Source organism: Anabrus simplex, chromosome 1, assembly GCF_040414725.1.
Source record: "Anabrus simplex isolate iqAnaSimp1 chromosome 1, ASM4041472v1, whole genome shotgun sequence".
In the NCBI taxonomy this organism is placed as follows: domain Eukaryota; kingdom Metazoa; phylum Arthropoda; class Insecta; order Orthoptera; family Tettigoniidae; genus Anabrus; species Anabrus simplex.
The window spans coordinates 1,015,628,027-1,015,643,073 of record NC_090265.1 but is presented as its reverse complement, the minus strand read 5'-3'; the positions used below and the strand labels follow the sequence as shown (position 1 = coordinate 1,015,643,073).

Here is a 15,047-nt window from a genome sequence, read left to right as displayed (position 1 = left end):
AATAACCGTGTATAATAGCTTTAGTTATGTCCTATACGTAGTATATCGATAGGACCACTAATAACTTAGATATTTAAGAATTACATTTAAGGCCTTCCCCTAAACTTCCATTTCACGCAGCGTGAATTACATTATTTATACCCTAGATCGTAGTGTCTCATTCCCCGACTTAACATACCGATTTTAATCGAACTCTATTCAGCCGTTTTCACCTAGTGTGCATACAAACAATTCATACATACATACATACATACATACATACATACATGCATGCATACATACATACGTAGATGATGGAAAATCAGAATATGCATTTCCTTGTTACTGTAGACACGCCAGATACAGAATTTTAAAATTCTGAGTAATGTACAGACAAAACACCTATTTTATGAGTCGTCCAATTCCGAACCTGCATTTCCATTTGGAAAATGAACACATCTTTGGTGGTATATGGCATAGGATAACAATAGTTTTGGGGTTGATATGATCCTGGAAAGATTACATAATAAATAGGAAATTGTATGTAATGGGATATATTTTGGACATACTTAGTTTTGATGTAGTTTCAGATATTTATGCAGTTTTGTAAGTTTTAACGTTTTTTGAATTAAGAGGCTTTTGGGGGGCATACCGTATATTCTATATGTTAGTGAAAAATGGTAGTTAACATTTTATAACCAAGTAGTACAGCATTGAAAAAAGTAAGAGAAAGTCAATAAACAACAAACATTTTCTTCTGAATTCAGAATCCGTTCAGTTGTGAAGAAAGTGCTTCTTCATCCCTTTCAGCTGCATTATTATCTGCTTCAGACAGCACTTCTTCGTAAAACACATATTTTTTTCACATTGCGCCACTAAGGAAAAAAGGCTTTAACAAAAATCCTTGGCATCTTTCATCTTTATAGTGTTAGTTCAATTTATTCCACTAAGATTTTCCCCTTGTTTCATTATTGATTTTGAAAGTTACTTTGTTTTCCCTTGTGTCCGGACGCTACTTCTTACTATCCGATCGTATGTTAGATAATATTGTAATTTGTCCAAGGAAAAGGAAACTCTTGACGTGCGAATACAATGCTGTATTTAAAATGTTCGGGATCATCCGTAGACCCTGAATTGATATTAATGCCAGAGAAAGGAGACCGATGTAAACTGTAAAAAACCAAACCAGTGGCTCTTCAAATATTGAAGCAGAGTTAGAAACTTCCTCCCCCCCCTCCCGCACATTTCTTGCAGAATCATTCCTCTTTCAGAACGCTGTAGTAAGGAAGAATGCTTTGGACTTAAAAGTTTTGAAAATATACCACCACTGTAAAGGACGTTAGGGACTTCACGAAGGTCTGGAACTATTTTATACAGCCAGGACTTTTCAGAGTTTTGGAGCAGCTCAGGAAATTGACTTCCATGATTTTGTTGCAGTACTGATTTTCAAACAAATATTGCAGTGGCTTTTACCACATTTTCTAAACAACTAATTATATTTGTTGGCATTGGCCCAAGGAATATGTATCACCGGGAACCTCTTAATTGGACGACTCAATAGATTGTATTGTCTGTATTGTCACTAGTCAGAGATAATTAATATCACTTGACACAAACCCCCTCCATAAGATATAGTGCATTTTCTTGTTACTGTGGGCATAACCGATGCAGAAATACTATTATTTTTAAATACTGAGCAAAGTGCAGACTGAACTCTTACATACAGAGTCGTCCAATTCCAAAACTGTGTAAGTCAAAGTTTCTCGTACAACTACAAAGGACTGTGGTACATTGTGAAAGGTCCTTGGGACTTCGTGTATTTGGAATGTTTTGAAAATACTCCTAAATTGTTGGGATATTACGGCATCTCTTTCTTTTACCTTATATTGTTTTCTATGTAACATATTTTGTTAGCTGAGTTGTTTCAAGTCAGACTGAGCTTTTTAATTGACATTTTGTATCAATGTTTTTTTTTTAATTTTCAGAATAGAACGAGCCAGCACCCGACGATACAGTTCCTAGGAAACGAAGGGGTGAGTTTGTGTTTTTTTAAATATTTTCTGCGTACGAGATTAGGTTGCCATTAATTAATGTTAGTGTCTTACTGTTCTCACGTGGTAGCTCGTAAAATGAAAAGGTTTCACTGCTGTGATTAATGTAACGTTCAACATAAGAAATAATATTTATATTACCAAATGTGAAATATGTCGATACGAATTTATGGAGCGTTGGATATAAATTTTGTTTTCTTCTGAAACCAGTTTTTTGCATTACATCTGCAGTTTGAAAATCTGTCCTAAATTAAAAGCACAGAGTACTTTTTCCTATTATCTATTCCTGGATTGATGAAATATGTAAATACTTAATAAACTCTAAAAAGAGTACAGTAGAACCTCGAGGTAATGTAGGTAGGCTACCTCTGATAATACGTACGGCCAAACAGACATAAGAATTTCATCCATAAATAACGTAAGTTATCATTAAATACTACTCATATATTGATGAATTTGATATTGTTCTGAACAAATCTACTACCCATAAATGCCATTGTAAAGTGCTGATTGTCAGTCTATGCAATAACGGCTGAAGTAAATTCACAGTGAAATGAAAATATTGTGAAGGACTGTCATTAAATTATATGTATAAATTAAGATGTACATATATGAAAAAATTTGGATATTTAGAGTGTTTCAAAACTTTGATGTTTTTCTCAAACCAGTGTTTTCAGACTTAAGTTATTATTGCACCCATTGCCTCAATTGCAATTGCTACGATAGGCATCGTACTGACCTGTGCCAGCTAATCAGTCGGTTCTCGGCGATTATAGTCTGTATTCAAGAAACTCTCATTTATCACGTCACCATGTCTTGAGAATCATTAGATTATACTCGACAGAATGGGATTATGGTAACCTGGCGTTGGTATTGTCACTCGTTCTGTTACCTACAGTGAAGTGGTTCCACTAAAAACCCAGCTCGAGGCAGTAACAGTACGTGTTTCGTTGCCTGTCAAAACTACAGTTTGTTACGTTTATTTCCCACCAGGCCAGCCTCCTAATATAAGTGATATGTAAATTCACAGTGAAATGAAAATATTGTGAAGGACTGTCATTAAATTATATGTATAAATTAAGATGTACATAAATGAAAAATTTGGATATTTACAGTGTTTCAAAACTTTGATGTTTTTCTAAAACTTATAGACCAGATCTCGCCTCCTTTTCCTTTTATGTGGAGATTTTAACGCTCATCACCCATTGTGGGGCTTTAATATCCCTTGCCGCAAAAGAAGGGAGTTAAGGTGATAAGAGAGCTGGACTTATGCATTTTGAATACAGGAGAACCAACACACTTCATCATAGCGCACGGTACCTTCTCACGCATTAACGTTAGTCGGTGCTGTCGTACTCTCGTTCGCCTGCTTTGGTGGGATGTACACGATGACCTTCGTGACTGATGATTTTACTTCCTCTTAAAACCACCACCACAATCGTGTCGTCCCAAAACTCACGAGTCTCTAAACTCCGAATTCCAGGAAGAGGATTAGTAAGAACAGGTTTCTCTACATGAGCCACTCAAAACTCACGAGCAGGGATAGTTTTTCTTTGACTGGATAAAATGTCCACCCTATTAGTGATGGGATAATGGAATATTTTTAATAATCGAATACCATCCGATTATTTAAATAATCGAATGAGTAATCAGTTTAAATAATAGAATGAGTTTCAAATATTATTCGGTTATATCGCACAGAAGGAATAATATTTTTCGGTTTAAGTGTGCCGGGTAGATGATTTATTGATATAAGCGAATAGATGAACTCTTACGAAACATAGAAATACGCTTTTTTTTCCAAATGGATCTCCAAGTACTGAAACTAAATGAGTGAATTGACTGTCTTGATCTTAAATCTCTAAATAAAATTCCTTATTCAAGTAAATGCCGCCTTCTGGCCGCATAATGGAACTAAGCTCCAGTACTACCAACTGCCAGTTTCTTTTAACAAGCAGCGGGCAATATACCTACTTTAATTTTATGTCGTCCGGGCTGCATGCATAAATTATCATGCTGGCCTTTGGTCCATGGGATCCAGGGTGTCCCGGGTTCGGTTTCGGGTCGGGTCAGAGATTTTAACTTTCATTAGTTAATCCATATGGCTCGGGGACTGGGTATTCGTGCCCTCTTCACCATTAGACTTCATCTTAGGTAGGGCCTTATCCTCACAGACGTGCAGGTCACCTATACGGCCTCAGCTCTAAGGACCTGCACAAGACCTGTGCGGAGGCCACAAGTCATTATTATAAATTTATGTGAAAGGTAAAAAATGCATTATATTACCTTTAACACAACAGAAAAGTATTTAATAATAATAATAATAATAATAATAATAATAATAATAATAGTAATAATAATAATAATAATACAACTCGGTCTCATTAATTCACCGGCCATTATTTTTCCCCTATTGGTTGGGATGGCATAATAACATCCACAGTATCCCCTGCCTGTCGTAAGGGAAGCGTGAGTCACAGAGCACCTCATCCCTCATGCGTTCGTCGCAAGCACCTGCTGCCCGGAGTCGTGAATTTTGAGACTCATTAGAATGTTTACTTTAGCTGCCAGTTTGTAGTCGCTAGTTTTGATACTGTTTGTAACTAATTTTAGCCCGTGAGTTTTGAGATGTAACCACCACAGTCTGTGACAGTAACAGTTTCCCCATTGTTCTTACTTCGTTGAAGCAAAAATCCATCGAGGCTCCTCCCCGGTGGATTATGAAACGCGCTAATTGGCCAATGCTCACATCACTATACTCCGTACGACTTCACTTACATTTTTTTCTAGTTGGTTTACGTCGCACCGAGACAGATAGGTCTTGTGGCGACGATGGTATAGGGAAGGGCTAGAAGTGGGAAGAAAGCGGCCGTGGCCTTAATTAAGATACAGCCCCTGCATGTGCCTTTTGTGAAAATGGGAAACCACGGAAAACCATCTTCAGGGCTGCCGACAGTGGGGCTCGAACCCACTATCTCCCGAATACTGGATACTGGCCGCACTTAAGCGACTGCAGCTATCGAGCTATCGTAGTTAGTGTGTGTTTACCATGTCTCAATGTATTGCATGTAACAAGCTTTAACAGCTTCATTTTAGATAATCCCGTATTGACTATAAATCAAATAGCGAATATTTAAGATTAACTTAAATATTATATTTAAGTGGTCCGCCTATTCAATACATATATAATTTATTAGATTCAGTACATGTTTCGTCTCCTAAGGGACATCAACTATAATAAACTGTAACAATATATAAGAATACCAAAATTACATATTAAATTGGAAAGACACATTAAAAACAATATTGTATGATAGGGCATTTAAAATAAAATATTGGCAAACTTTGTTAAAGTTCCAAGTCATAGAATCAATAAAAATGGTTGAATTGTTTATTAAACTGTTGATGATAAAGTTCGTGGGAACTAACAGTTGTATTCATAAAATCTTAAAATGATCGTTGTTGTGAATAAGACCTCTTGATTTAAAATATTTCTCGATGAAAGATCTATGGTGGACATTCCTTAATTTTTATATAAGATTGAACGCTTCAGGATTTAAAGTCCTGGATACAGCCTACTTACATGAAGAGCCTAAATGGAGGGGTTCGCGTTCACGTTTGGGCCGGCGCAGATCACCCATGTCGCGCACTCCATAAGAATTTGCACTACGGACAGATGACGGCCGCAAGTACACACCGTGGGGAGCTTCTGCCTTCGGTAAGTAGGAGTGCGTTGTTATACTGCACCGGAGGGTGCAGCGGGAAACATGCATAGACTACAACGAGCTCAACGAGTCAGTACAGAGCAGAAAGTACCAACGTTCGTCGGACAACGCGTACCGCAGAGGTTCAGAGATAGCATAGAGCTCTTCTGTGAACATGCTACAAGTTTCCGGTAGTGGAAAAATAAACCTCTTTATTATCGACGATGAACGCGCCCCCTACTTTCGCTTCTGCCCTCGAACCAGCCGTGTAAATAACTACTGAACCTGTGCCAGGCTGAGTGGCTCAGACGGTTGAGGCGCTGGCCCTATGACCCCAACGTAGCAGGTTCCATCCTGGCTCAGTCCGCTGGTATTTGAAGGTTCTCAAATACGTCAGCCTCGTGTCAGTAGATTTACTGGCATTGAAAAGAACTCCGGCACCTCGGCGTCTCCGAAAATCTTAAGTCGTTAGTGGGACGTAAAGCCAATAACATTATTATTAAGAGTAACTGTAGTTAGTGTATAATTAGCCTCCTATTTCTGAGTTGTAATTGCCAGATATTTTACAGTTTTAGTGGGAATGTAGTTCATTACTTAACGATAATGGAGTTTCTAGTTATTTCTGTAAACTATAGCCTAATAATGTGACACTAAAAATGTTGGTGCAACACCCAGCTTCAGATACCACCAGTCGCTACTGGAAGTGATACCGGTACATAATGGTAAGAATGGATAGAACCCGTGGTCGGCACATAGCCTACTCCTGTCGAAAAACAAGGAGGGGGGGTTCTTCTCGAAGCTTAACGTGTCCATCTGACGGACGAATCACCATCACCAGCCATATTCCCTCACTCCTTGTGAAAACTGGAGAGGTTTGGAATTGAGCCCAGGCTTTTGGCATGTACTCTAGTGATTAAAAATTGTATACCACCATTTCTACCCTGTCGGCCAACATTTTGATGGTGGGATTTTTTCGACCAACGAGACTCAAACCGGCTAACCACGAAGTTGACCACATAGACTTCGCGCCCTAACCATCATAACCACCAGGCGGTCTGAACAATAGATATAAATGTTATGTAATTCGTATTATTGTTCCATTTTTAACACTGTATGAATTATTTCTCTTACTGTAGGCCTGCGTACATTGAAGTTACAATAAAATTAAAGAAGGTAACAAAAAATAATCACTTAGCAATATTTTACACCTTAAACCTCCTGAAGATTTTTTAAATCGTTTCAAAGCGGTACCATAGCTTAACCTAGTTTCCTTGCCGCAGTAATATACATGCGCGGCACAACATTGACGATTAAACTTTTAGGAATATCCCATTAAAAGTATAATGTACTATTTTGGACTCGCGGATTTGGCTTAGATAAGAAAGCGCTTCGATTAATCTGAGCTTGGATAATCGGGGTTCTACTGTACTCGTTTACTTTGTTTGTAAGTAGCTGTCAGTAAAATGCTTAACTTCCATATTTCCGCAATTTATCAGTCTGCAATTCGTAATCCTTTATTGTGTGGTAATCCGTGTTGCTTACATATACTGTACACAAATATATATATATTTGCTCTCTACACTAGAGCTACTATGATGAAGTTATCTTTCATACTTGCTGCCACCTGAATTATTCAAAGTTGTATTCCCATCTGTAGCATGGAGATCTAATTTTTTTTTAAGATGTCGAAGGGCGTGCCCTCTGCTTATAGAGATGATTAGTTGAATCCTGCTTCCTAAAAGTGAATATCAGTGTCCCCACTGCAATTTAATGTCGGGATTGCATAATATGCACCAATGCAGACATTACATCCATTCTGGTTTGAATTTACATTCATTAAGTAGCTCGCTCTATTGATCAGTGGTAGAATGTCAGCCTCTGGACCCCAAGATTGCTGGTTCAAACCTGGCAGAGGCTGTCGCTGTTTTGAAGGGCGGAATAATGTCCATTCTGGTTACTAAGTCGTACGAGTGTGCATGTAAAAATTATCTTTGATAATACTTTCGGTTGACTTTTCACCGCCATATTTTAACTAATTTTACGTTGGATAGTTGATTTGTTCCACTTGAAAATGTTTTTTTTATTAACATCTCACAATGATCATCTAAGAAGCTAATACAGAAATATTAAAAAAGTATGGAGGATAATTCTAAAAAGTAAGCAATTCAGATATGTGCTCGAAAATTGAAAATAATGATCACTTCCTATTATTTTGATTTTTATGTTATAAAAATTATAGATTGATGTTACGTATTTTGTCTTATTCCTTTCTTAGAATTCCAAGCACTCGTTCGAACACGCAGTTAAATGAACATAATTATCACGATACGCACGTTGTATTTAAACACCATTGCATTTATGAAACCAAACACTGACTTCAGATAAAAAGCTTGACGTTCTGATCGTGTGAAGTGGAGCCGATTCATGGTTAATACAATATGCTACCGTAATGTACGACACATCGATAAGCAACCAGTACGCCTTACATCCAGGGAGAAAGTGTTTTCTCATAATATGCGGTAGGTGCAGGATTGGGGTTTATGCAGCGAGAAACTGGAGCACTGTCCTACCCAGGCCAGACCAGCGTTGCAAAACTACCGATCGATCAGGTTCAGCTGTGTTACATGTGCATTGGGGACGTGTGCGACTGTGTGCCTCTCCCTTCCATGAAAATTTATTTTTTCTGATGATGGTGATGATATCATACGACTGTTACATCTTGGTACAGGCTTTGTAAGATCGACTCTCCGTTGAAATTGTCACCCGTAAGAAGGAATCGGCATGTCTTTCTAGTGTAGGGAAGAGTAGTGTGCGAGTTGAAGGAACTTTTGGGACAAAACAGACACGCAAAATCGGAACCAGGAATTATCCTGAATGGTTAAAATCCAACAATTCGGCCGGGAATCATAACTGGAATACCACAACCCGACGACGTGAATGCTGACTATTCAGCCATTATGAAGTTAAACTGCTATCTCCTAAGATATCCGCGGTTTTGAAATATGGCTTTTAAGATAGCGGTATTATTTTAAAGCGTTGTACTCTTAGTGATCCAAATATTTGCTCGCCAAAATCGAATCATTGGATAAAAACGAAATTTTGTTAGTGTATGGATTCGCAGCAAAAGTATTGCTGACAATGTTATTGAACGCCCACGTCCGGCGTAGATTAAGGTCACACCTTAATGTAGCATGCCGGGCGACCTCCAGGCAGGTTACATGCATTGATATGATCATGCATGGAGTCTGTTATCCTGCGGCAGACGCGTACGCATTTGTTGCAATTTATGCTCGGAGTCACAATCACGTACAGGGAGGAGTCGTCTCTTGTTCCACAAAAATATTCGATAGGTGACAAACCAGGAGGCACCGCAGGCCAAGGAAGTGTTCATTGTTCAAACAGGGCGTAAACACTACTGGTGAAATCTGGGCTGTGTACAGACAACCATTATTATCCCAGGAAATGTCTGCTGGCCACTCAGCCAGGAGACAGACAGAGAGAGAGAGAGAGAGAGAGAGAGAGAGAGAGAGAGAGAGAGAGAGAGAGAGAGAGAGAGAGAGAGAGAGAGAGAGAGAGAGAGAGAGATAGCGTGCGCGTACGTGACCTAGGGCTTTTTCAACATACCGCTGTGCAATCAATGATCCTCTTTTCTTTACCAATGACGAACGATGGCCTTTTCTAAGAGCTCCCCGGCAAGAACATCACACTGGCAGTATAATCGTGTGCCACTGTGAAGCAGAGATTGCAGCCCACAAACCTCCGGTACGGTCGTCATTCGCTTCCAAACTGTGATTCCTCGCTACTTGCAGTAGTTCACCAGTCCCTGACATTCCACAGTGCTCTCCGTTGACACTAAGCGATCGGCGACGACGTAGGTCGTAAGAATAGCAAATTCGCATGTGCTAGGCGTCTGGAAATTCTTCCATCGGATTGAACCTGCCACGTGTCCTTGTGTGAAGGACAAGGAAACAGCTGGATTGGTTCATGCACGTCTCACAATTGAAATGGCCTTCCTTCGTGCGGTAGTCGGTCGGGGTAGTCCATACTTCATATTACTCCCAACACGATTTGAGTGTGGGGGCGTTATATTCGATTGAAATCCTCACTGTCTTTCGCCAAGTTGGCCGTTGTTCGAATCTCGACCAGGTCATATGAACTTCTGAAATGAAAAGTAGCTTTTCTCTGAATGAATATTGAGTTTTGACAACCGCGTTTTACTCGAAATAAACTTTGAGCGTATTAGATCGTGTTCGGTACATATAGTGCATATTGAAGAGATGTTAAGTGAAAAATAAAAATGCCAACCGGACACCACTGTAGCACAGCTAGCATCGTTAGCAGTAGGCATACGGAATGTATGTTTAGTTTGAGTTCTTGAGCGCACGTTGTTAGTTATTGTTGCATTCGTACACTTGTTGAACGTTATTTTTGTTAGCTATCATTATGGTGACCTATAATAGTGATCAACGTAGATTTCTATGTAGTTGAGACATTTTAAAAAACAATCGTATGACAGAATCGTTTGCAAGTTGTTACATAGTTTCCGTGGCGCTCCGATGCCTTTGAAACAATACATAACCAAGTTACTCAGGACATGGTGAGAAACAAGGACTGTTGTAAACAAAAAAAGAAGCTTGCAGATTTTCAAGCAAGAATGCATGTCCGTCCGAAAAAGTCTTCATGCCGATTTGCGCAAGTGTGTGGTATTTCACATAGATCGGCGTTGCGGGGACTGAAAATGCTATACTTTCACCCTTACAAAGTGTCCGTGGTTTATCGATTAACATCACGGGATCCAGTTACCCGTGTAATTTTCTGTCGGTGGATGCTGCAATCTGTCCGTGATTATATTGTCGATTCTTCTCTTTCAAGTATGACGGACGAAGCCTTTTCCAATTTGAGTATGTGAATTCTCAGAATTCATGGTATTGGGACCCTGACAACCTATAGTGCATGCAATTCTTCTTCACGATCAGAAACTCTGTTTGTTGGACTACTGTATGAAGAAAAATTGGCCCTCTTTTCTTTTTTGTTACAGTTAACTCGGAACATACTGCAGCCATTTTTGAAATGTTGACCGAGGAAGAAAAGCAGTATGCCTACTTCAATGAGGATAACGCCACTGTCCGTAACAGCTCATCAGTCAATGCATGCATTAGAATAGGTGTTCGATGAGCGAATAATTAGTCGTGGACTTTGGCCCTCTCGTTTCCCCGATTTTAGAGCGCCTGTGATTTTTATTTGCGGGGAACTTTAAAGTAGAATGTATGCAAGAACATTTCACTTACTCTTGAAGCCCTGAAGAATGAAATCATACGACTGATGCAGTATGTGAAATTTGAGCATGAGATAAGTGTGTTTCGAATGTTTTAAAGGTTTACGTTGATGCAACGTTTGCATCGAGAACGGTCGAAATAATTTTCAACAGCTGCTTTGATGAAAGGTAAGATTTACATTAATTTTTAACCTCATTGTTAACAAATAATTAAGGCCTACCGTAATGAAACTGAACATCCGTCAGCGCTTACTGGTGAGTCTAGGAATTGATTATGGGCAGTCTGTTCCTCCGATGTTCCGTGCATTATGAGTAACTTCTTCGCTGCCTCTTCCTGTAGCTTTTTTTAAAAATAATTCTTGTTTAAGATTGTACTAACACATCGAATATTATCGGCAACGGAAGGGTGGCAAAGGGCTAGGGTCGGGAAGGTGGCGGCCGTGGCTTTAATTAGGCTACAGACCCAGCATTTGCCTGGTGTGAAAATTGGAAACCACGGAAAACCAGCTTCAAGGCTGCCGACGGTGGGATTCGAACCCACTATCTCACAATTGCAAGCTCACAGCCAACTCGCTCGGTACCTATAGTCCTAAATGGTGATGTGGTGCTTTGTCTTCAGAGGAAGCACAATTAGGGAATCATCCTTTCCTAACACTACAGAGGAAAAACGGAAGTGTACCCATGACTTTCCTATTTTACTCCGTCCCAGATACTCGTGAAATGGTCAGTAGTAAAGAACGAACTTAGTGATGTGAACATAACTTATTCAGTAAGGAGGATTGAATCATTGAGATGATAGAAATGAAGTAATATAGGCTTCATTCTTTTGCTCCTATTGAACAATTTTCAAACGAACAAAGAGCTCCTCATAACACTTCAAATATATCTCGTATGTCTCGCTACTATGATTTTTGCTACTGCCAGTCTGAGGTTGAACTGTTGTATTTACCGCGTTGTGTTTCTAGCTGTTCCTAGTGATGCTGTGCACGATATTTGTGTGTTGTATTTTAGTTGTACATTGCATCAGTAAATGGGTTTTCATAATACGCCTGTGAAATGACAGGTTTTCAAGAAATATTGTACTTGGTGAAACTTTAACACTTTAAAACGAACTGTATACAATTGTATTTTTGACTGCAAATGTATGCACTTTTGATAAGTTACACTTTTGGAATAATTCCAGTTGGGAAGGAACTGATAGTAGACTACATCAGGATGAGACCTCATGTTTGATGTACATAAAAATGGTCACCTTTCTTTCATTTCACACGATCGTGGTGCTCTCCTACTTACAGACTAACAGAAACTGGAAAGTATTGCACTTAGTATACTAAGAACATCTAGTCTTTTAAATATTTTGTTAAATATAGTGTAAATATATTGTTAACATGGACTCGGAACCATAAGGACGAGACTTTTCATTTCGAAATCATATGCGCATTGGCAAAATTCGAACCGCGGCGGCCTGTGTGAGAAGTCAGTGACTTTTTTTTTTTAAAGGCTATTTGTTCGGGGCATCGACCTAGGGACAAAAGATCTCCATACTTGCACCATATGATATGAACCTGCGTGTAATTGGAATTGCGGAAGTGTAGAGTGTTGAATGTGAGAAAAGGAACGTTAAGGACCACACAAACATCCAGTCCTCAGGTCAGGGATATTAATCATTTACAATTAAAAAAACCCTGACCTTGTCGGGAATCGAACCCGGGGCCGTCGGCTGACAGGCGGACGCGTTGCCCCTTACACTGCGGGGCCAGGCAGTCAGTGGCGTTACTCAGCTACTCATTGCAACAACTGCTTATGTAGAACTTGTAAGCTGTCTAAACTTATCCACTTTTCTTCTACTTCTTATTTACTTTTTATATGGCGTAGATGAGACTGTGAAGCCTGCTGTTATGGCAAAACTATATCTTGTGTGTGCTACATTCAACAGACCACACAGTCCTAAACTTCCTAATTATATATCTAATTATAAAATTGAATTTAAATTATAAATGAAATGGGTAAGACAAAATAGTTAGTATCTCTAATTATTTGCTGTTCGCTCCTGTTGGTCTCTGCATGAGGACCTCGCCTTCGATTCGGCAGTTAAATCTGCTTGTAGATATATGATTGCAGACACACGATATTTAAATTTTTATACGATCTCAGGCATTGACCTCCCGTGACTATTGTCTTGTAACCACTCGAGGTCTGAATCTCTCAGTATGTTGGTTTTTTTATTCCTAGGGTACTTTTATTATTTGCCTCGCATTATCTCTCTATAAAAATGAAATTACGTGTGTTCCGAAACGACATCGTCTTCAAATCAAATCAAAATCTCTTTATTTGCAAATGAGGTGTCTACCTCGGTGGCAAATAGTACACTAAAATACATTATTATTGTCAAGCACTAAATTTTAAATTAACAAGAGAAGATTTTTTTTTCTAGAGTACAATAATATACAATTTATGCTAACAATTTTTTTCTATTAAATAAACAGATCATCCTTAATAAATTTATATTGTTTACAAAATTCTACTTGTAATATCTCCTATACTTACAAACATAGTCAACTCATACACAGTATGTGGAATTACTTCAAATAATACCATGCAACTGGTATAAGATTAAAATTTACATTGCATTTATTTACTTTTTTTTTTTTTTAACCCATTTTGGAACCTAAGTAGCATAACGACCTGCTGCGTCTTAACCAGAGCCCCCTTTTGCCACCACTTTTCAGAGTTCCTGAAGGGCCTTCACAGCTACTGTAGCGGTCCCAGGGCCCTCGAAGTCCCTACTGTACTTCACCCCTACAGGCAGTCCCCTACTTTGGCTGTCCAAACTCCATGGACCAGGCGTATTGGATTTTTTTTTACACACATTTTTTATTTACAATAGCCTGCACTGGTCGAATGCCCTCTAACATTTCATTTATTTTCCCTGTTGCTGTTTATTCTCTTCTTGAATACCTGTACAGATTTTGGAAAAGGATCAAACACTACCCCTGGTAAACTGTTCCACTCCTTCACGCCCTTCCCAATGAATGAAAATTTACCCCAGTCGCTTCTGCTAAAATTCCTTCTAATTTTATACTTGTGGTCAGTTCTGCCAATATAATTATTTTCCAACTGAAGCCTCTCACGGATTTCTCCCCATGCTTCTTCTCCTCTATAGGCTCTATATAATCCCATAAGTCTAGTTTTCTCCCTTCTCTTACTTAGAGTTTCCCACCCAAGTTCCTCTAACATTTCTGATACACTACTGTTTCTCCTGAAATCCCCTGTTAACAAATCTTGCTGCTTTCCTCTGCACACTATCTATTTCTTTTATTAGGTATTCTTGGTGAGGATCCCAAACACTGTTTGTATATTCCAATAATGGACGAACCATACTTACGTAACTTTTTTCTTTTAATTCTTTGTTGCATCCTTTAAGTAGCCTCATTATGACTTGTAAACGATCTGTATGCTTTCCCAACAATGTCATCATGACCCTTCCAGTGCAAATTACTTTCAAATCTCACACCTAAGTATTTGCACTTACCATCTTGGGATAACTACCTCATCCAAGGTATATTCAAATTCAGTTTTAAAGCTCCTGTTTGTAAATGTTGTAACAGTTGATTTGCCTCCATTAACCTTCATATTATTTTCTTCAACCCACTGTTGGATACTTTCAAGGTCCCTTTGCAATTCTGAACAATCCTCAATGTTATTTATTTTCCTATAAACAATTATATCATCTGCATACAATCTTATTTTTGATGTTATATTGTTCCCTAAATCATTTATGTATATTAAGAAAAGTAACGGACCGATTATACTACCCTGTGCGATTCCCTTCCAAACTTTCTCTTCCTCTGATATATTATTTCCTACTTTGACTTTCTGAACCCTTGAATTTAGAAATGTTCTTATCCAACGTATAACCCTTACGTCCAACCCTATTCCCTCCAATGTCTTTAATAATATTCCATGTTCCACTCTATCAAAGGCTTTGGAAAGATCTATGGCTATGCAATCTAACTGGCCTCTTGAATCCAACTGATC

The 15,047-nt window shown here is 38.8% G+C and overlaps 1 protein-coding gene across 1 annotated transcript in view; it reads left to right on the top strand.

Moving 5' to 3' along the window:
• Su(Tpl) (Suppressor of Triplolethal) overlaps window positions 1-15,047 on the top strand; it is a 471,359-nt gene that overhangs the window by 230,556 nt on the left and 225,756 nt on the right. The window contains exon 2 of the mRNA XM_067149282.2: window positions 1,965-2,012. Within this exon, the coding sequence (XP_067005383.2) occupies window positions 1,965-2,012 (48 nt within the window). The remainder of the gene's footprint in view (window positions 1-1,964; window positions 2,013-15,047) is intronic.